This window comes from Serinus canaria, chromosome 1, assembly GCF_022539315.1.
Source record: "Serinus canaria isolate serCan28SL12 chromosome 1, serCan2020, whole genome shotgun sequence".
NCBI lineage: Eukaryota > Metazoa > Chordata > Aves > Passeriformes > Fringillidae > Serinus > Serinus canaria.
Window position 1 is genome coordinate 47588005 of NC_066313.1, and position 22388 is coordinate 47610392.

Sequence of the window (22388 nt, forward strand, 5' to 3'; positions counted from 1 at the left end):
ATTGCATTGGGTGATCTGTATACAGAGTATATTTTGTTGCGGAGTTTAGGCTTTGCAGTCTGAGGTCAGTTTCAGTAGCAGGAACAGCTAGACTTGCTGAAAAATAAATGTGAAGGGTTGGGAAAGCAATTAGCCAGAGGAAATTTGTAGAAATTTGTGTCCTCATATATATATCTGCTTCTTTTGAGGTGTTTTGTGGTTTGGGTTTTTTGTGGTTTTTCTTTTTGTTTGTTTGGTTTGGGTTTTGTGTGGTTTGTATGATGTTCCAAACTTGTGCATTTTACAATACGTAAAGAGTGATTTATTTTGGTTATTTAAAGGAAACCTTCCTGATCCAGGGAAAGCTCAAGATTTCATGAAAAAGTTCACACAAGTTCTAGAAGATGATGAAAAAATAAGGAGTCAGTTAGAAATGCTTGTTAGCCCAACATGTTCTTGCAAACAGGCTGAAGGATGTGTGGTAAGAATTGCTCTTAAAGCTTGAATATTTTTGGAATAGAATTGATTAGAAATTTAATCACAACTTATATTTCAGAGGGAGATAACAAAGAAGTTGGGCAATCCAAAGCAACCAACAAATCCTTTCCTGGAAATGATAAAGTTTCTTCTTGAAAGAATTGCTCCTGTGCACATTGATACCGAATCCATCAGGTATTTTTGTGTGTGTTGTCGGCCACAGATCAGAGGGTTTGAAATTGGGGTTTCTTACTTGGCCCTTAAGCACAAGCAGTAATAAGCTGGATGGGTATGGCTTAAGGCTTGGTGACCTGCAATGTTTTCTTCTGTTTCACTTTGTGTAGGGGTTTTTGTGTCCTTGTCCAGAATGTAGTCACAGAAACAATTGCATTGTCATTCAGCATAGCTGGGATGACCTGTCCATAAAAGTGGATGTGTTGCTGACAGACAAAGTATGGTTTGTGACCAGCTGACTTATTTTAAAACAAATTTCTGTCCAGAGCCTTCAGCTGAAATTTTCCACCTAGAATATTAGCTCATAGTAACATAAACAATAATGTAACTGAGGAAGTAAAGGTTATGATGATGAGGCAGCAGCACTTCAAGGAAGAGTGAGCCAATGAAGTTATGCTGGGGAGGGATTGCTGAAAATATTATTGCTGAAATGATTATTTAACTAACAGCAGTATTTGAAATAAGCCTTATTCTCAAGAAGGAATATGCAGAAGATAGGTCTTGTAAATTTGTCATCAGCTATTAGCAGAACTGTTAAATGGTTATTTTTTTTCCTCTTGGTTAGAGACTAAGTATTGTAAAGAGTTATTTTCCATCAATTATTAAGAATATGTAGCAGGTTGTAACCTCAGCATAATTCTTATTGAGTTTGTTGCTTGTAATGCTCAAATTGTTTTCTTATTTTGGTCATCCTTCCAGAGTAATTTGTATATGGTTCTTAAGTCATGATGGATAATTTTTTTTTAATGTAATGCTTCAGAAGTTTTGATTCGGATGGGAGATGAGGGCAACCAGATTATATATGTAGTTGACATATTTGGTTTATAATAGGCTTGTGTTTTAAATAAGTTGCTTTAATAAGATTGTTTTCACAATTTTAAGATGTAATCATACTTGGTGGAATTGAAGTAACTCTGAGGCCATGTTTTGTTTTCCTCTTCAGTGCCCTTATAAAGCAAGTGAACAAGTCTATAGATGGAACAGCTGATGATGAAGATGAGGGTGTACCTACTGACCAGGCAATCAGAGCAGGTCTTGAATTGCTGAAGGCAAGTATAGTCCTGGTGGCCAATAAGCATGGGAAACTTGGCAAAAAACTTTGTTAAAATAAATTTTTAATTATCACTTCTGCTTTTAATCAAAAACATGTGGTGCCTACCTGGAAGAAGCTGCTTTGTTTTTTGCGCTTTATGCTCATCTTACGTGGCACATCAGTAAAGTTGTTTTTTAAATGATTTAGAAACTTTTCTGTAAGCTAAAAGTAGTTGCATGTGAGACAGCAGCAGTGGAGTTTTGGTTATTAAAGCATGAATTCAGCATTTTATGAATAGACACTGTGCTGTTGTCCATCAGTGCAACACTGTGGTTCCTCTGCGTTCCACCTAAGTTGGGGTCTTACCTGTGTCAGCTATGAGTAATTGTTGAGACTGAGCTAACATAGCAAAGACTGGCAAGTAGTCCTGGTGGGAGTTGACTTCAGAGGCCTAAAAATCTAAAGGACTCCCATAGTGAAGTTTTGAGAGTATTTTAGATTAACTAATGACTCAGTAGATTCACCTGAAAGGATGTGGCTCTTTATCCAGATGTGAACGTTTAGATAAACGTGCAGATACCTAGCAGCACAAGAATGCATCTGAGTAAGAAAGAAAGAATCATTTTGTGAAGGAGTATATGCTTGAATGAAGAATTCCAAGTCAGTATTTACATATTTGTATGAGCTGGCATGACACATTTAAGGAAGAGGAGTAAGACTGCCCTAAACAAAGTGATCTATACATCATCAGAATAATACAGAGAGGACAAGTATAGGAGTCCAGCATTGGGAATGCCATGCAATGAAGTGGGAGGGAAGGTAACTTCGTTAAAATAGAAAACTTCATATGAAGAAGTTTCTAGATTTTGAGGATTGTTTCTCTGCCATGAGTCAGAATATTATGGGGAACGAGGCTAATAATCAACAGCCACTTAAAAATGAAGAGAAGACCAAATTTCAGGGAGGATCAATTGGGGGTTTCTTTATTTCATTTTTTTTTTTAACATGGGAGGACTGTCATACCTGAAAACAACCAAGTCCAAAGATCTGAAGGAGAGGTACAGAATCTGTTAAGTTAATGTGGAAAACTTGAGTGACTAGAGGCCCTATTGAGTATGTCTGTGTTGCTATTTTAGAGATAGGAATTTCACTTCAGAGCAGAATCACTTCTTCCCCTGAGGAAACAAACATGAAGTCTGGAGGCACACAGGCTGGATTCCTTTCAGAGGAACAAAACTGAGATGGGCTTCAGAAGCACATGTTGTGTTGCATTGCCCAAAGTGGATTTAGTCAGTCTAAAAATACTCTGAAGTAAAACTCCTGAAACATGGATATTGCTTCCTTAGCATCAGATGGGTTTCTCTTAAGACCTGCTTCTGCTGTAACCCAGTACTTGCTAATGTAGATGTAGTCACCGAGAAGTACATGGTCAGAATAGTAGGAGAAGAAACTGAGACTGGGGAAATAAATTAAATCTAATGAGGTCATGTATAAAGACAGAACTTTAGGAGCTACTAAAAAAAAGGAGAAATGTGGATCATGAATCAAAACCAGGGAGAATATTATAAATGTTCCAGTATGGCAGTGGAAAATGACTCTTGATGAAGTGTCCTAGTATAAGTGGACCTTTAAAAAATGTTAACATGGCTTTCATCATATTTTGGCAGGTACTTTCGTTTACGCACCCTATCTCATTTCATTCAGCTGAAACTTTTGAATCTCTCCTCGCTTGCTTGAAAATGGATGATGAAAAAGTGGCAGAAGCTGCATTACAAATTTTCAAAAATACAGGAAGTAAAATTGAAGAAGACTTTCCTCACATACGATCGTAAGTTGTATATCTTACTCTGAGCAGTGACCTTCACTGTATAGGATTTTGGAAGTTCTCACTCTTCCTTTCATCTGCTGTAGCATTATCCTGCATTCTTTTGGAAGAAAGTATTACTTCCAAAAAGAGACTTTGAAAAACTAAATTGTAGTGCCTTTTGAAGAATGGAAGTGTAATGAATATACCCTAAGTAGTGACAGCTGGAATGTCACTGAGACCACTATAATTTATATAGCTGCCCTTCAGAATTACTTACTTTTTCTTAAGTTATATATATATATATATATATATATATAATATATATATATATATGCAGTGTAAAAACATTCCTTGCAATTTAATGATGATATGTAGGCCAAAATATTTCCAAAAGAACATTTAATACCTGTAAAGATATCAATGCCTATTTTACCACATAATATTTTATCAACAAAACCAAGAATTTTTTGCTTGCAAGTTATTTACATAATTTTTTTCTTCTTTTTTTTGAAGAAATTACCCAAACAAAAGCAATTAGTGCTTTTGCAAAAGTGCTGTGGTTTTTATATGTATATCTGTACTTCTTTGTTAGTTTGATGTTTTAGAAAATTTTCAGTTTGTGAAATTACTTATCTCTTGGTCTGTTTGTCTGTTTGTTTTGTTACACAACTGTTTAGTGCTTTGCTTCCGGTGTTGCATCATAAAGCTAAAAAGGGACCCCCTCGTCAAGCCAAGTATGCTATTCACTGCATCCATGCAATATTTTCCAGCAAAGAAACGCAGTTTGCACAGATATTTGAGGTAACATTAACATAAATATTTAAGTTACTTTTTCTGATTTTTTATATTGCATATGTAAACTAAGGGATGTAGTTGCAAGTTGTAGCAGATTTAGGAAATACATTTTTTCCCTTTCCTTTTGTTCTTACATGATTTTGGCTTGAAGAATGGTAGTAGAGGGTGTTCTTGTATATCATGATTCATCATGTTTTAGGTTGTGTATTTTAAGAGCTGGTAGAGTAAAACCAAGTGTTAGGCTGTGTACTAGAACCATGAACTATTCATAGAAAGAGGAACCATATGCTACTCCTTTATCCCTGTTGAAAATGGTCAAAAGTATTTAAATGGTTGCAGAAATTAAGGAAAACTGAATTGTGGTACAGACTAAATAAATTTTATAGCTGTAACTGCAAATATACTTTTTAATTAATGGCCATCAGCCTCTTATCTTGAAGGCTGAATCATAGTCCATTTTTGAAATTGCTAGCTTGAGATCTAGTTCTCCCACAAGAAAGTAGGCTTTTTAATCCATTGTTTCCTAAATAGTCCTGCTTGAGCTGTCACTTTTTGAACTATCCTGAGGTGATAAATATTTTGTCTGTCATCTTGATGTTTCCTTTGACTTGAGGAAGACTTAATGGGTTGGTGAATGTATATTTAAAATTAAATAATCAATAGTTCTTTTGAAATTGTATTTCTAAAGTAGACATGGACCACTTGGTATGAAGCTGTCGTTCCCATCCCCTCAGTAAGATTATATTAGTAATACTTGAATTTGTTGCCTTTTTTTTAGCCACTGCATAAAAGTCTGGATCCAAGCAATTTTGAGCACCTCATTACGCCGTTGGTTACTATTGGCCATATAGCCATGCTTGCACCTGACCAGTTTGCTGCCCCTTTGAAATCTTTGGTTGCTACTTTTATTGTTAAAGATTTGCTAATGAATGATAGGGTGAGTATTTTAAAACCTGATATTAAGAGTATGCTTTTTCTGCAGTATCATACTCAGGAAGTGCTTGAGAAAATATTTAGCAGGCTGGTTCTGCTTTTGTATGTGTTTGTCTTTGGATTTCTTCGTGTAGTTTGACTCTATTCAAAAGCCATGGTATAGGAAAGGAGAGTTCTACTAATTTGGGAATCTTACAAAAATGATGAGCTGCATAGCACAGCATTTCATCACTTGCGACTTGGCCTTCATTAAAAAGAGGAAAATTGTTATGACTTCCTTCTGTTTCTTATCTTGAGTGAGTTGTGATTTTTAGGAAGTATATTACATTTAAAATTAAAATGCACTATTTAAATGGAAGACTGAATTTCAATTTTTTGAACAATTTTGTATTGATTCTAAAGTGATTATGAAGTCAAAAAATTAACTTGTGCATTGTTTAAATTGCTTAGGGAAAGATACTCTGTCTAAAACAGTAAAATGTGTGTGAAGTTCCAATCTACTGGATATGGAAAAACTGTTATTTTCAAAGCAATGGCTATTATGCCCTGAAAGAATAGTTTTCAGGTAACAACAACAACCAATCCCTTTATTAATCATAAATTTGCTGATACTGGATAGTGAGGTATCTCACTTCTGTAGTGGTTACTTCTGTAAGGGACAGGAGGCATACAGCTGTCCAGGGAGTGCTGCTGTATTGTTTCCAGAAGCAAACAGGAAAGAGGAGGTTACAAGTTTCACTGAAGAGTAACAGTACTGTGATAAATGTAACATTTTGTTTAGCTTCCAGGAAAAAAGACAACAAAACTTTGGGTCCCAGATGAAGAAGTGTCTCCTGAAACACTTGTTAAAGTGAGTAGCATGTACTATGTGTTCCTCTCTCTTATGTTTATGATACTTAATAAGGATTTGCTCTTGGGAACATATTTATAAATTATTATTTTATGCATAAATTTACATACACACTTTATTAAGTTTTATATAAATTCCTAAAGGTGTAGTTTTGTTTTCTGACACTTGACTGTGATGATAGCTGGATTACTTAAATAAAATTTTTCCCCTCCTCTTCAATGTAGAAATCTAGAATTTTTGTTAAAAGTCTTTCCTTTTTCTGTTGAATTTTTATGCCATTTTAAGAAACTTTCAGTGTTGTTTTGGAAGAGGAAAAATGGGGTTTGGATTTGTCAGTTTCTTCAAATGAATAAATCTGTTACATTGTTTATTTTTCTATGTTTGCAAAGTGTATTAGAGAAAAACCTGGATTTATGAAAAAAAAATCACTTTGAAATAGTGGGAGGGTTTTTTGCTACTTTACTTAAAAATGTCATCTCAAGCTTATTCTTATTTTGGAGTAAGTGTATTACATTTTCTGTACTCTGTAAGAGATACTGTCAGTCAGTTTTTCAGTGAATTAGAAATAGAGTCACGATGTGAAAAATACGTTCTATATTTGTATTTGGTTTTTAAATGCCCTTCAGAACAGGGATAGATTTTTGTTTTCACTTCTTTCAGAATGAGATGCTTGTCTTTTATAGTATGCTCTGTGCTATATCAGTTGTTTAGTTTCTAATGTCTTCTGAGTCAAGTCGCTCTGGTTTTAAAAACTTCTTTGCCTTCTCTCAAAATTGTTAAACACTTCCTAGCAGACCTTCTTTTCTGCCAGGTTAGTGAGTACTTTGGTTTGCGGTTTGGTACAGAACACATTAATGGAAAGCCTTGGCTTTTTTTGAAGTTGAATTGCTGCTTTTAGTGTTTTGACTCCACAAAGGATATTTTTCATGTTTGTGCAACTCCATAGTTTCACAGTATACTCCAAAAATTGTTAAAAGAATGCACCTTTGTTTTAATTTAATGAAGTGCTAATTTTAGCTAGACATGATTTCGCTTGAGTGATTATACATGTAACTTGAAGTAGAGTAAATATTGGGTTTTTTAATTATTATAAATGATTTGTGAAGCTGTTATAAGTGTCTAAAATGTACTTTTATATTGATAAAACTTCTCATACATTTGGCTATTTGGAAGGGATTTAACCTGCAGAAATTCTTAAGGCAATTTACAGTTGAAGACAAGCCTGAAAACTCTAAAAATTTATTTGCAGGTGACAACAGGCTATTGTGAAAATTGATTTGCAAATTTAATTTGCATTTATTACTACTGCAGAGCTTAAACTTAATGTATGCTCCAGACAATGCCATCAGTTTATAAATGATTTCTCTCTGATAGTGTACTTTTCTTCACTCTGGTTTTTCAAGCCTCTTTTTCCTTTTGTAACATTATTATATATCTAGTGGGGATTTTCAAACTAGCAGGTTAAAGTATGAAAGTGGGAAGGACTGCTGAAAACTAAATTTTACTATTGTCCAGCCTAGCAGATGTAGACTGACTGAGGATAACCTTAGTTTTGGGTGCTAAACCTTCTGTGAAAGGCTCTCTGCAGAGAAATGTTTCAGTACAGTATTAACTATGAATCGGATTAATGATTGTATGAGTTAGACTGGAATTCTTACGCTGGGCACTTGAGTTCTAAAGCAATTGTCTCTCTTGGCAGTGACCTGTAATGAGTACTGTGCACCATGCAGGGGATTGAGACTTGTGTAGCAGCAGTGATATTTCTTGTTTCCTTCCATATCACTGGAATATAAGGTTTTTAGTACTGTTTCTCTAACTATGCTCAAAGTGGGCTTTGTTTCATTTTTCAGTACTGCACAAACTTGCATCCTTTGTGGCTCTAAAACCTCAGGCAGTAGAAACCTTAGCCACCTGCTGCCATAATGGTGATGTAGTAGGAAGGCAGTGTTATGTTTGATATGGCTCTGTCTCATTTTCGCTTTCTTATGTTTTCATGTAATGTAAAAATAATTTTTCATCTCGGAGGAGAATTCTAGGCTCACGGAACACAAATTGGAGCAAGAACTTCAGACTGAATATAAGGAAAGGCCTGAGAGCAGTCAGACAATGCTACATGTAGCAAGAAGTTCCAGGTTGCCAAGAGAGCCTGTGCAGTCTTCATTCTTGGAGGGCTTTTGACACCACAGTGCATAAAACTGAGACCAATGTTGTGTGATTTCATAGCTGACCTTCCTTTGAGCAGGGGATTGAACTGGAAACCTCCTAAAACTCCTTCCAACTAGAATTATCCTCTAGTAGCTACACAGTTTGGTTGCAAAGGGAGAATTTAAAACATGACAGCAGTCCAAACTCATGTCATGTTTAACTAAGTTGCTATCTGTAGTAGTGACTGGGGGAATTCTCATGCCCTGTACTAACCTCATAGGAATGCTTAATTCTGAATGGTTGCTGGAATGTCACTATACCATCAATAACACCTGCAAAGAAATAGGGAAACTAGTGGGGTCAGATGAAAATTCTGAAGGAGGCAGGAGTAGGACTTGACTACATGGAAGGAAGACTAGAATAGGTTTGGATAATAAAATTGGGGAAAAACCATTATGGTGGGAATTTCTAGAAGCAAAAATTGAAATTGAAATTGGTCAAGGGACAAAGTAGCCTGTATCTGTTCCCTGGCTAAATGTGTCATTTATTTGAAGACCAAGGAAAGCTGTCATATTTCCATCCTCCCTACAAATGGCAAGTGCTAACAGTTACAGGTCCTGGTTATGACATGAAGAAACTGAATTTGTGAGCTGTGAAAAGATATGGTGCCATTATTGTTATATTGAGATTATTATATTGGGTTTGATTCTGTTGAAATCTTCTGGTGGATACTTAGAGCTGTTACAATGGAAGACCCTTTAAAAGTGAGGACAAGACAAATTCTGCTCCTGAGACTTCATTTGCATTTTGAGTTCTGGAGTGACAGACATCCTACAGCTCTCTGGTGTTACCCACTAAGGTGGAGCAAGTGGACTCCAGTCCTAAAAGCTAAACTCACGTAGAAGTGATAGTCCTAGAACTGAGATCTGATGGGACCATTTTGGTCAGTTCGTTGCAAGGAGTAGATCAATTATGCTAGGATAAATTTAATTTGTTGACATTGTGAATGTTTCAATAAAAGCTACTAGAATTTCTTTTCCCACTTCTGAGAATATTTGAAGTTACCATGTACTAAAAGTGTAAGTTTTCTAAAGCTTTTGGATTTGATCTTCAGAGTTCAGTATTTTGTTTTGGTTTTGGTGTTTTTTGGTTTTTTTTAGTTAGTTTGGTTTTGTTTCCTTTTTTTCCCCCAAAGGATATCTATGAGATTTAGGTGACCATTTTCATTTTACTGTAAGAAGATACTCTTTTATTGTCTCTGCTGTCATATGAAAGGAAAATGAAAGGATAAAGGAATTCAAATACTAAAACAAACTTAATTCCCAAATTAATGTTTTATTTTCACTAAAGAAATGTGCAATTATTCAGTGTTTCATGATAGTTGCTGGAGTCTGTGCAGTGGCAGAAGCCTGCCTCAAAACACTTGATGTTTCTGTTGGCAAAACCAAGTTATCCCTCCCCAACTTTAAAGCTTTTCTTTAAATAGTTGTGAAAAAAAGTATTCTTTACCAGACTAAGTTATCATAGTACAGATTGCTAACAGTCAAGATGTCTATTAAGTGTTTTTTCAAGTACATGTCTTAAATTGAAACTCAAATATGACATAGATAAATAGAGAATATATAGGGCACAGGAATTTAATGCCGAGGCTGTGGGTTCAGTTGCCATAGGGTCATTCACTGGACTTGTTGATTCTTGTGGGTCCCTTCCGATGCAGAATATTCTCTGAATTGTAGGAATATATAAAGATGAAAATGTGTTCTGCTTTTTGATCTAGTAACATTTTCTTAGTATAAACTAACTGTTTAGCCTATTTCACAGCATTTAATGGATGCAAGCTCAACTAAGAAAATGTTTTCAAAGGACAAAATATGTGATTGCTAATAGAAGAAGCAGCTCAAACTTTAACTAAATGTATAATTTTTATTTGCTGTAATACACACTTGAGACTTTCAGTGAAAAGTTGCTGTCTAGTGAGAGTATGTCTGGTTATCTTTCAGTAGTTAAATGATGCTTTGCAGTCCTGACAGACTTACGTTTATACCAGCAAAAAGCACTTGGGAAAAAATACTATGTGATTAAGTTAAGATAAAGATTATTTTAAAAATGAGGCTTATAATATGGTTTGACTTTTTGGTATCTTTTTTTTTTTTTTTTTCTCAGATTCAGGCCATCAAGATGATGGTTCGATGGTTGCTAGGAATGAAGAACAATCACAGCAAGTCAGGTACTTCTACTCTGAGATTGCTAACAACAATATTACACAGTGATGGAGACTTAACAGAGCAAGGGAAAATAAGGTATGTACCAGATGGTAATGTTTTCATGTCTGTGATGATGGAGTGAGGGGAGAGTTTTAATTGAAGTAGTGTGTAAACTACTCTGCTAGACTGCTTAACAATTTATACATTTTATTTCATAAGATGTGATAGTAAGCTTGGCTGGTTCCTACATAAATTTGCTGAGTCTCAGGTTTTGTAACACTGTACACAGAGCTGAATTTTAGGTTTTATATTCTTGCTTTTATTTATCCCTTCAATAGGCCATTACTCATATTGCAGGAATAAACTGTGCAACTTCCTTCTTCCCACTGAAAATTGGTTTTAATTTTTTATGTAGCTTGCTGTTCCTGGTGTACCAGTTGCTTTGCATGCCAAATGCCAATAGGTGGGCTTTCTAATAAAGAATAATAGTGTGTTGTATAAACCAGGTGTAAATACTTAGTACACAAGACACTTCTGCTTGGAGGCAGGCTAATCTATGTTGAGGTCTCTAAAAGTGAAAGTAAGAAGGAAATGTGTAAACAGGATTAAGTCTCAATAAATAATTTACCTTTTAGGTGACTGTTAGACAACTTGTTTTTCTGGGTATCTTCTTAATCCTCTGTGGTAGGAAAAGCGACAAGTTGTCAGCTGCTATTGCTTGCTAAACATTGAAAATTTATGTCTACAAAAGCTATTAAGGGCATGGGTAGATTGTACCAGTATGTTTTTAAAGGTTCTGACTTTCAGGTAGAGTTAATGTTATACAGTAGTTATGCAGATAGAACCATATTGTGTGTGCAAAATTGCAAACCTTAGAGCTGTCTAGTATATTATATTTGTAGCAACTGTGTAATCTGTCCTAAAGTTCTTTGTAAACAATTGTTTTGTAGTTTTAAGTTCTGCAATGTGACCATTCATGGCAGCTGCCAGGGAGTTGAGTGGCAGTAATTTAGCTTTTCAGCACGACTACTTGGAACACATGCTTGGTTTATGCAGTAGTTAGTGAATAGATCAGTTCTGTAGATACTGTGTGTTTTCATGTTTGGAATGATGATTCCTTACTGTGCATGTTTCAGAAATTTAATTTTCCCACTCCTTTTCTACTCAAAAAGTAATTATATAAAGTAGAAACTTTATATAATGATGTGATCAGTTCTCCATTTTTAAATCAAGTTAATGGAGGGCTAGGGAGGGATCCTTTCAGGGTAGAGAGAAAGCTGCAGAGACATGTGATGTTGCTGTGGGGGTAACCCTTCAACCCCAGAGCCTGGAGCTCTGCCTGGGGATGGATAATGAGCCAATGAAGAGCTTTTGGGTTAAGACTGAAGAGCAGATTGCTCTGGGTAACATTGTGGTGAGTGTCTGCTGTGGGACCCCTGACCAGGAAGAAGTGGATGAGACTGCAAACAACTTTAAGTATGCAGTCTTTGGCCCTCATGGGGAAATTCAGCCTCTCTGATATCCACTGCAAGAGCAGCACAGCAGTGCATAGCAATCCAGGGCAGCATTGATGACCACTTTTTGACACAACTTGTAGAGGACCTAATGAGGAGAAGCTCTCTGCTGGACCTCATACATGCCAAAAAGGTGGGGCTTACTGGGGATGTGAAGGCTGAAGGCAGCCTTGGCTATAATGACCCTAAAATGGTGAAGTTCAAAATCCTGAGGGCAAGAAGGGGGGCAGAAGGCAAGATTAGACTGGACTTCAGGAGAACAGTCTTGGGGCTCCATAAGGATGTGCTTGTAGGGTCCCATTGGATAAGGCCTGGAGGGAAGAGGGGCCTATGAAAGCTAGTTACCTAGTATTCAGAAATCCCCCCTCAGTACTCAAGAGTGATCACAACAGAAAAACAAATGGAAACTTCAGCAAACTGTACCTGTATGAGCAAGGTACTCCAGGCAAAATTCAAACACAAAAAGCGGGATTGAGAGTAGCCCTGCAGAGTAGTACTTGGGGACACTGGTGGATGAAAGGGTGGACAGGAGCCAACAATGTGTGCTTACATCCCAGAAAGCCAGCTGAGCTGTATCCTGGGCTGCATCAAAAGAAGCGTGGCTAGCAGGTCAAGGGATTTGATTCTGCCTCTTTAGGTCACTCTGAGGATGAGACCATACACAAAGTATTGCATCCAGCTCTGGGGTTCTCAGCACAGGAAACACATGGACTTGGTGGAGCATGTTCAGAGAAGAGTCTCAAAAACAATCAGAGGGCTGGAGCACTTTTATGAGGAAAGGCTGAGTGATTTGGAGTTGTTCAGCCTGGAGAAGAGAAGGATTGGGGAGATCTTATTGTGACCTGTCAGTACTCAAAGGGAGTAGATAAGGGAAGAATTTTTTTTGTGGTGAGGGTGATGAAACACTGAAACAGGATGCTCAGGGAGGTTATAGCTGCCCCATCCCTAGAAACATTCCAGGTCTCGTTGGACAGGCCTCCAAGTACTGCTCATTGCAGGGGGTTGGACTAGATGAGTTCTAACAATCCCTTCTGACCCCAACAATTCCATGGTATGAGGTAAAGAGAAGGAGCAAGTAGAGATGGGTAATCTGGCAGGAATATAGGGAACCCCATCTGAGATACAGACAGGAAAGCCAAATCCCAACTGGGATAAAATCTAGTGAGAAGTGACAAAGGCAACCAGAAGAGCTTCTCTAAGTAAATAAGTGACAAAAGGAAGACTAGGGAAAATGTGCACCCGCTGCTGAATGAGGCAAGAGCCCTGTTGACAGGACATGTAATAATTTTGTGATTCTCAGTATTGCTTTTCAAGAAAGCTCCAAACTGGTAGAAGGGCCAGTCCATGGTCTCTGTGTGAGCTATATTGCCTACATAAACAATTACTCTCAAAGCCTGGAGCAGAGGAGATGATGTTTCAGGCCTGTTAGTTCTGCATGGAACTTGCTGACACTTCCTGACCTTTGTTCTTCACCCATTGAGTGCAATGAGGATATCTTCTTTCTGGCAATGCTTACTGTGTCCTTTCTGTGCAAACCTGATACTGCTCCTTCTGACTTGGAGAAGGCTTTAAAAAGAGTAAAACTGTCCATTCAGTACAGAATATAACCTTTTAGGCTGTACTCGATATGAGGTCATTCTATGAGTCAGTTTTAGTGTTCATGGCTTACACTTGTCTTTTAAACAGTGTTTAATAATTTGCTAAACATAATTGAATTAAGTGAAAGTGGCTGGGCTCAGGAGCCTTTGATGCTGTTGAGGCCATCAGTCATGTTGTAATCTTCCTGATGTTATTGCCCACATCAGCTCTAAAAGTGACTCTGCCCCTATGCCTCTTGAAATCTACACAACTTTACCCTTCAGTGACACTGCAAGGGATTTTTTTTTTTAACTTCAAAGCATTGTTCAGCCTGGAGTGTCAGGTGAAGGCAAGGTCCCATTTGGACAACAAATTCCTTCTCTTGTTCATCCTTCATACTTTGAAGTAGTAGGACTGATGACTTTCTTGAATTACTTTTAAATCAACAACTGATTACTTTGGGATGCTATCACATCTAGGTTAAATTCACCAGTATTGTCTTTTTTTTAATATTGAATTTTATCAATAAGCAGTATTTCAACTGTCCTTTCCAAGTCTTTCTTTTTAATTTTATAAGTCATAAACAGTCCTGCAAAATTCAAGATTATACAGATTTTCTGTTTGTGGTTAGATAGAACAGCAAGATTTAATCTTTCATGTCTTTGTAGTAGGATTTTGATTTTAGTCTATACTAAGCATAAAATAAGACTATTTCAGTATCAGAGGATGCCAGCAGTTGCTGAAAGTACTGATATTAGATATGAAGTTGAATTGAGATTTTCTTGATATACCATCTGCATTTTTAAACTAATGCTCATCAAGAGAAAAATTATTAAAAACCTTTTGGAGTTTAGAATGTCATAGCTCTGTGCTGCAGAAAATTTGCCACACATCTGATATACAACATTTTCAGTGGTTGCATTCAAAAGACATTTTGCTATTGTCTTGAAATAAAATTCACTTAGTCATATATTACACTCATGTAAAATTCACTTAGTCATGTATTAATTTATGTTGGCCTGAAGCATGAATTTAGAGCTAGAAAAGTTTGGCAGCTCTGGGGACTAGAAATGGGCTATTTCTTTGGCAGGACTCTCCTGCTGAAGGGGGACCAGCAAGCTGAACAGAAGTATCTTACTGCTAGATGTGGTCTCTGAGGGGCAGTATGGACTGTCCTCACTCAATGCAAAGCTAGAATTGTTTCACACCCATGTGGAACTTTTAGGAAGTTTGATGGAAAATTTTTATTGCCAGGTTGGGACCAGGAAAAGGTAAGTGGGAATAGGCTGTAAAATGTGCTGCTATGAAAATTACTTTAGGTTTGAAATTGCTTCTGCTAGCATAGGGGTAGCTAAGTTCACAGAAACTTCTTTCCTTTGAAGTACTTGTTTTTCAGTGATGCAAACTTATTAGATTTAGTTAAGTCAAATAATTACATAATTTTTTTTACTAATTAACCATCACAATCCATGTGCTTGTTTTTCAGTAAACCTGACATGTCTCGCTTGAGGCTGGCTGCAGGGAATGCTATTGTGAAGTTGGCACAAGAACCTTGTTACCACGAAATCATCACCTTAGAACAATACCAGCTGTGTGCACTAGCCATAAATGTAAGGAAATGTGTTGGAGTTGTGGGTTATCAGCAGATGTATGAGTATATAGTTGTTTGATCTGTATGTTATGTATATTTCTGCAAATCTGGTTTCATGCAAAATAATCAGCCTTGCCATGAAATTATTTCTCCATTTCATAATTCTGAAAACCCATTGTGGATGAGAATTAGATCTGTAGTACTGGGCTGTCCATTGGGGAGGTACTGACTTAGAGTAGTCAAATGTTAGAATACTGATAAACTAAGATATGCAGTATGTATTTAAGTAATACCCCAGCTGCATTATAATATTACTAGAAGTTAAAATGAGATGATGTAAAGTATATTGAACTGTGGTGAAAACAATGACCTTGGTTTCTCAGTACTTGGGTAGAATATATTAGGAATGCAGAGGTCTGCAGAAATAATTAGCATCCTTTAAATATTAGAAAAAATTAGGGAGATATTCCTTAGTAGATACTGTAATTTTCATCCTTAACTTCTGCCTGCGAGCCTGTAGTAAGGAAATAACACCTAAATTTTAAGTAGAGATACAGGGACCCTCTCTATTTCTGGCTTGTAGGCATAGCAAATTGTACAGAAATTGATTCATACCCCGAGAGTAAGGTGGTCATGAAGGGACTTCTGTTGGTATTATTTGTGCAGCTGCTGGTATTCTCCTGGCTTTCCAGAAGTCAAGAAATCCTCTGCAAGGAATCCTGTTCAGAAGATACCTGCAGCAATAATTAAATGCCATTTTAGATCTTAATTCCTGTGTCCAGCTAAAGCTTTAAAAGCTGCAATCCATTTTAAATGTCAGAAGACTTTAAATTGGCATATAATGTTTGAAAATACGGAGTATGGCTCCTGTGTTGATATTACTTATTTTCATAGAGTATATTTTTTAATTTCTAAAGTTGCTTGGAGTTGGTTACTGTAAGGCTAGAAAAATCATTCCTTTACCAGAGTAAGACAGTCCCTATTAGACTTGTATGTTGTTTTAACTTTGTTTATGTGTTTTAAACTTCTGTGTTCCTATGAAAAGGAGCCCAGTTCCCAAATTCCCAAAAACAAGGGAAATGGAACAAAGCTTTAGACTACTTAAGCAGATGAAATCCAGCAAAACTACAGCAGGAATTCAGTGGTAATAACTGAAGTTCTTTACACCCAAAGCAAAGTCTGATACTTTTCAGCTTTCCTATTCCAAAACTGAACAGAAATGTTAGTCTTGTCTCAAAATGAGTTATAAAGATTTTTGCAGTTCAGAACAAAATTAGGCGAGACAGAAATAGGCACTCAGTGTGATGACAAATAAGTTCTGTCTCTGCTCCGGAAAGGATACTCAAGCCGGATAATGTCATGCCAGACTAGCCTTGCCAATGTAGTGTTTGCATGTTCTGTTTTCTTGTGAACCCCGTGACCAAAATCTGTTCATTTCTTCAGTCATTTCCCTCCTGTGGCAAATCTTTATTGCAAATGTTAACCTTGTAGCTCCTATTAGAATTTTGCTTCATTGTTTTGATATTCTTTTCAGTATGTTAAAGTGCAGGCCCTTTGCCCTCCTCCATCTCTCACTTCTATCACTTACTTTCCAGCTATAACAGTCATAACTTTTTGTGAATATTCTAACAGATGTTTTGTCACCTTTTTTGTGTCTAATGCTTACCTTCCCTGAATTTTCAAAAGGGAATTTTGAGAGATAAAATTCAAATTAGAACATGGATAGGGTTCTCAACATTTCTAAACCAGTTAGTATCACATTTGATTGTAGTGTTACAGCATACTTTGGACCAGAATGAACCCATGAAGATCATCCCATTAAACTCCCTTGCTGTGGTCAAGGTCACATTCCACTAGAACAGGTTGCTCAAAGCCCCATCCAACCTGGCTCTGAACATCTCCAATGATGGGGTGCCCACAAGTTTTCTGGGCAGCCTGTTCCATTGTCCTACCACCCTCACCATAAAAAATCTTTTCCATATGTCCAATCTAAACCTCACCTCTTTTCAGTTTAAAACCATTGCTCCAGAGCAGGACACAGCACTCCAGATGGGGGTCCCATGAGAGCAGAGTAGATGTTGAGAATCCGCTTTCTGACCCTGCTGGCCACTCTCCTTCTGATGCAGCCCAGGTCATGGTTGGCTTTCTGGGCTGTGATCTCATCTCCAGTTTTTCATCCACAGGTGACCCCAGTCCTCTGCAGGGCTGCTCTCAATCCCTTCATCCCTCAGCCTGTATGGATACTGAGGATTGCCTGGAGCCAGGTGCAGGACCTTGCACTTGGAACTCTTGAACCTCCTGTTGTTCCCCTGGGCCCATCCTTTCTTAAGCCTGTCAAGGTTCCTCAGGATGGCAGCCCTTCTCTCCAGTGTATCAACTGCACTACTTGGCTTGGTGCTATCCACAGGCTTGCTGAGGGATGTTCTCAGCCCTCCTATCTGTGTAATTAACAAAGACAAACAATGCCTGTCCCAGTATTCCCCCCGAGCGCACCAGTTGTTACTAATCTCCATTTGGACATTGGTTTTTTTTGACTGCAATCCTTTGGACATGGCCATCCAGCCAATTTCTTACCAGTTGAGTAAGTCCATCACTGAAACCCATATTGCTCCAATTTAGAGACAACAATGTTGTGTATAAATGTGTCAAAGCCCTTATAGAAATCCAGGTGGGTGACATCAACTGCTCATCCCTTATCCATTTGCACATTCACTTCATTGTAAAAGGATAAACCAGTCAGGCATGATTTGTCCTTTGTAAAGCCATGTTGGGTGTCTGTAATCCCCTCCCTCTGGATATCCATATGCTTTTTCATTGCTTCCAAGAGAATCTATTCCTTTGTAGTATAATTTCTGTCACTTTTCTTTCTTCATTTATTGATACTTCTTTGCCTTTCGTGACTTCGTAAGTTGTTTCCCAGAATTTAGATCGCAAGCTCTGGTCAGGAATTCTGCCTTTCATTTTCTCTGCAGCTCCTAATGGATTTTGAATACTTACAAATAACTTTTCTAGATGTTTTTCAGGCCTTCTACAATTTCCTCTCTCACTTTCTCAGTGGAGATGCTCAGATGCAGAGTAGTTGTAATGGCTTTAATGATTTTTTCCACTTAAAAGGGGTACTGATTTTTTTTTTTTTGACATTTGGCCTGTGCACATATGCATACATATATGTTAATGCTTAGAGTGGTTAGAATTAGAATCCATTTCTTGATGGTAATACTGAATACTCTGAGAGTTTTTTTATTATTAACACTTCCAAGTCTAGTCACAAATCAGGTGACATCAAGGCTATCTCTAGTTTTGTGTTATTTAATTCACAGTAAAGATTCTCTAAGTGGGCAGATCAGAAAGCAGGAAAAATCTTACTTTTTAAGGCCTCTGATGGTTGCACAGGTTCTGCTGAGGTTCTGTGCTGGCACTTTTTTTTTTCCCCCTGATGCTGCCGTTTTGTAATGTGTAATGACTGGAGTACAGAACACACAATTAAATTTTGTCACTAATTGCCATGTGAAAGTGGCACTAGTAAACAGGGGCATTATTATGATGAAATGCACGTAGTTATAGTAATTGTAAAATGAGTTGCATATGTGTTTGGCCAATCTTATAAGCTAAACAGCAGCTGACTTCTGTGATCTCCAGAACAAATTTTGATGTCAACAGAGCTTCATATTGAGAATGAAAAGTAACTGAGGAGAGTACTTCAGTGTTTAACAAGATTTAAGATCAGATTTAAGATCTGATAAGCTTTGCTGTTGAAAATACAATTTAATTGTATTTAGAATAAGTTTTGTAGTTTGCATAAGTTTCATTTGTTTAAAACAATCCCAAAGCTTTTTCAGTTTTCTTTGTTAACTCAGGGTGTTGTAATTGATGAATCAGAGCTATGTCTGAGTGGTACATGATGTTTTGCAAATGTGTATTTTTTAATGCTTTTAAACTGTGAACTTCTGATGAATTGGCATTAAATTCAGAGGTGTAGATATATAAAATCAGACTAATTTATGGAGTTTGTGTATGCTGTTAAAAACAGCATGCCTTGGTTAAGTTTTGTCTCCTTCTTCTTAGTGAACTAGTGTAACTGAGTCAAATTTAAGGTTATTCCCAATATTAAAAGATAAAGAAATTATAGTAATTCCAGTTGGCCACACAATACCATCAATAGCAACCAACTGTACCTCCCTTGTCCTCTGAGACAAAGATGTTTTCCTGCTGAAACAGCAACTAGGCATCTGTCTCTTCTGAGCTTCCTGAAGGCTTTAGACTTGGGTGATACTGGGGAGGGAAAAGAGGGCTCTATCCTAGCCTCTTGTGGGGGTGGATTTGCTGTAAGGAGGCAAGAGCAGATCTCATGGTTTGGGTTTGTGGGCTTGGGTTGCTTCAGCTCTGGCTGCAGCAGGTGTTTCAGGGTTTGAGACCACAGAGGGGGAATATTGCTTGAAGCACAGAAGGGAGAAAATGGGGCATGACTGAAAAAAGTTTCTTCCCAATTGCAATTTTGGTGGAGGCAGAGGGAAGATTGTTTTATTTAATATGTGATCTCTTTAGATGCCATTTGCCAGTTTAGCAGAGCCAATGTTTCCAGTAGCTAGGTTTTGGCCCTGCACTTCCAGTTTACTGATAACTAGAAATCCTCTTCAATCCTTTCTGACTTCAAAACTGCCATTTGGCTAAAATAGCTGCTTACTCCTGTTAACATTTTTTCTTTGTATTTGGAGATAAATCTTTCCTCTTGACCTTTTTTTGGCAGGTTAAATGTGCCATGCTATTTTGGTGACCTTGTTTACCTTAAGCTTTTCTGTTTGTTTTCTTCAAAGTCTTTTTTCTACAGATGTTTCTGTTAAGCTTCTTTGTCCTGTGTTGGGAAATGATTTGTCATGTCTTCAATGGTATATGTTGGTTATTTTCATACAAAAATAATTAAGCTTCATGCCTTTTCTGGGAACACATTGCTTAATAAGCTGTAGAACCACATTTGCTGCCTTCATATTGTTTTACTTCATGTTGTTTGGCAGCTGTTAAACACAGATAATTTTCTTCCATGGTCAGTTGTTGTGCATAGGTTTCCACAGTATAATGGAAATGCTTGGTACTCTCTTTGGTGTTTCACCTTATCTGGCAATTCTGTTGAATTTTATTCAGTTTTTAATATTAGTGTCTTGATGAAAATGTGTGAAATAGTAGCAGCAAAATTGACATGGTGGTGGTTACTGGTGGCTAAAATGTTTTTGTGCAGATCTTTGACATTGGCTTTACAAAGCAAGTGACCCAACTGTGAACAATTTCAGTAACTCCATGCCTTAGTACTATGCAAAATTAGACCTTGAGTCCTCAGTGTGATATCTTCCTGCACAGTTTTTGAACCTTAGCTTTTCTTCTGAGCTTAAAGGAAACTTCAGCTGATTAATTAAATTAAATTGCTCTGACTTGGCATTTAAAAAAATTCTTGCAGTTCCTATGTTTCAGTGGCTTCAAGGTCTAATTGGTTTTAGCATATTTACCTGAGCTTCTGTGCTTTATTTTACAGTTTATATTGCTTTAAGAAAATCTTTTTTGGTTTTGCTTTTTTTTTTAATAGGATGAATGTTACCAAGTGAGACAAATATTTGCTCAGAAACTTCACAAAGGCCTTTCTAGACTACGGCTGCCGCTAGAATATATGGCTATTTGTGCACTGTGTGCAAAAGATCCCGTGAAAGAGAGAAGAGCTCATGCTAGGCAGTGCCTTGTGAAGAACATAAATGTCAGAAGGGAATATCTGAAGCAACATGCAGCAGTTAGTGGTAAGAGAATAGAAGTCACTTTTTGCTACAAGTGGTGTAGTTCAAATATAAATGTGAGTAGACTGAAAACATTGATAGTTGTCTGTTTCTATACACAGAATGACTGTAAATTTGATTTGGAGGTATCTAATTAAAACTGAAAGTTTTCAGGTTTTCTTTTGTCCAGATTTTATTTTGATTTTTTTTTTAAACAGGCACTGCTGAGGTCTTTGAGTTCTGTTAAAAACTGTGCAAATGCTTATGCCTAAATATATTGGAAGTGAAGTAATTTTCCAAGGCAATTATGTGTACTATTTGAACGTAATAATGTTAATAATGTTCTAAGTGAAGTGACAATGATTAATTTTACTTCAGCAATTACTAATAAGTAACTTTAATACATAAATGCTGTACTGAATAGACTGTCCTTGCACTGCTCTATTGAGTAGCATCTTGTGTTATTCCTGCAAAGGGCTATATTTGTTGGCACTTCAGGATGAGTTGGTGCAATTCTTTCTTCTCAGTGCCAGTGGTTGATCGTGAGAATGCTTTGGAAGTTATGGACTCATGTCAGCTATTTTTCTTTTATTATGTCAGTCCTTTTGACTTAAAGCTACAGACATACACTATTACAATGCTGGTACAGGGTCATAGGAAAAAGTAGACCTTTACGAAGAGCTATAGCATTTTTGAATGAGAGGTTTTGGAAGTTTTGTTTCTTTGAAAGATTACTGATGGTTTGACTTTTGTGAAATGAAGGAGATTTTTTCATCCTTTTAGCCTAAACCAGACCTGTTTTGTCAATCTGATCTCAGAGATGCTGTCAGATAACTGACTTCCTTCTGTGTTTATGAATCACTTTACATTAGTTATGTCAGTCAGTCTTTCTCAGTTCCGTTAGACTTTGATCAGAGAATAAGTCTACAGACAAATCCTTAATATATCATTAATTAGAGTTAAAGAAAAAAGTGGTACTTTTCTCCCACTCAGTAACATGTAAAAAAGAAAAAATAAATTGAACAAACACCTCTAAGTAATTTTAAGACTATTCCTCTTGAAAGTTGAAGTCTCTTTTTAATTGTGTAGACAGAAAGTGTAAGAATTATCATGTGTTTGAAAAAGATGCTGAAAAGTTACTGTCAAAAATCTGTGGAAGAAATTAAGAGGAACCTACGTGTGTGTGATTTTCTTTATCCAGTAGGACCTCAAAGTGCACCTGATAAATTATTTTCTTGCTGAAATAATTGTGCGATGCCTTTGATTTGACATATGCTATAACGCATGGGGAGTCTGGATTAAATATAGATTGCAGGACTTTTTGAGGATTTCAATCTTAACTTTGTGCCATTCAGATTGACCAGTCTGAGCTTTCAGCAAATAAAATGTCTTGAACTGTTTGTATCCTAAAATATCCATATTGCAGCAGTTCAGCCAAAGCTCATTTCTGGATATAACACAATATTTAAATGTGTGTCTCCCTCTGCCAGTC

At 36.9% G+C, this 22388-nt stretch overlaps 1 protein-coding gene across 4 annotated transcripts in view; it reads left to right on the forward strand.

The window, feature by feature from the left end:
* Nucleotides 1-22388, forward strand: part of PDS5B (PDS5 cohesin associated factor B) — a 99895-nt gene that overhangs the window by 58984 nt on the left and 18523 nt on the right. For all 4 annotated transcript variants that reach the window (XM_050973074.1, XM_050973085.1, XM_050973083.1 and 1 more), the window contains 10 exons: nucleotides 321-460; nucleotides 536-651; nucleotides 1634-1739; nucleotides 3391-3551; nucleotides 4208-4331; nucleotides 5104-5262; nucleotides 6040-6108; nucleotides 10417-10553; nucleotides 15036-15159; nucleotides 20716-20920. In XM_050973074.1, coding sequence (XP_050829031.1) covers nucleotides 321-460; nucleotides 536-651; nucleotides 1634-1739; nucleotides 3391-3551; nucleotides 4208-4331; nucleotides 5104-5262; nucleotides 6040-6108; nucleotides 10417-10553; nucleotides 15036-15159; nucleotides 20716-20920 — 1341 coding nt within the window. The remainder of the gene's footprint in view (nucleotides 1-320; nucleotides 461-535; nucleotides 652-1633; nucleotides 1740-3390; nucleotides 3552-4207; nucleotides 4332-5103; nucleotides 5263-6039; nucleotides 6109-10416; nucleotides 10554-15035; nucleotides 15160-20715; nucleotides 20921-22388) is intronic.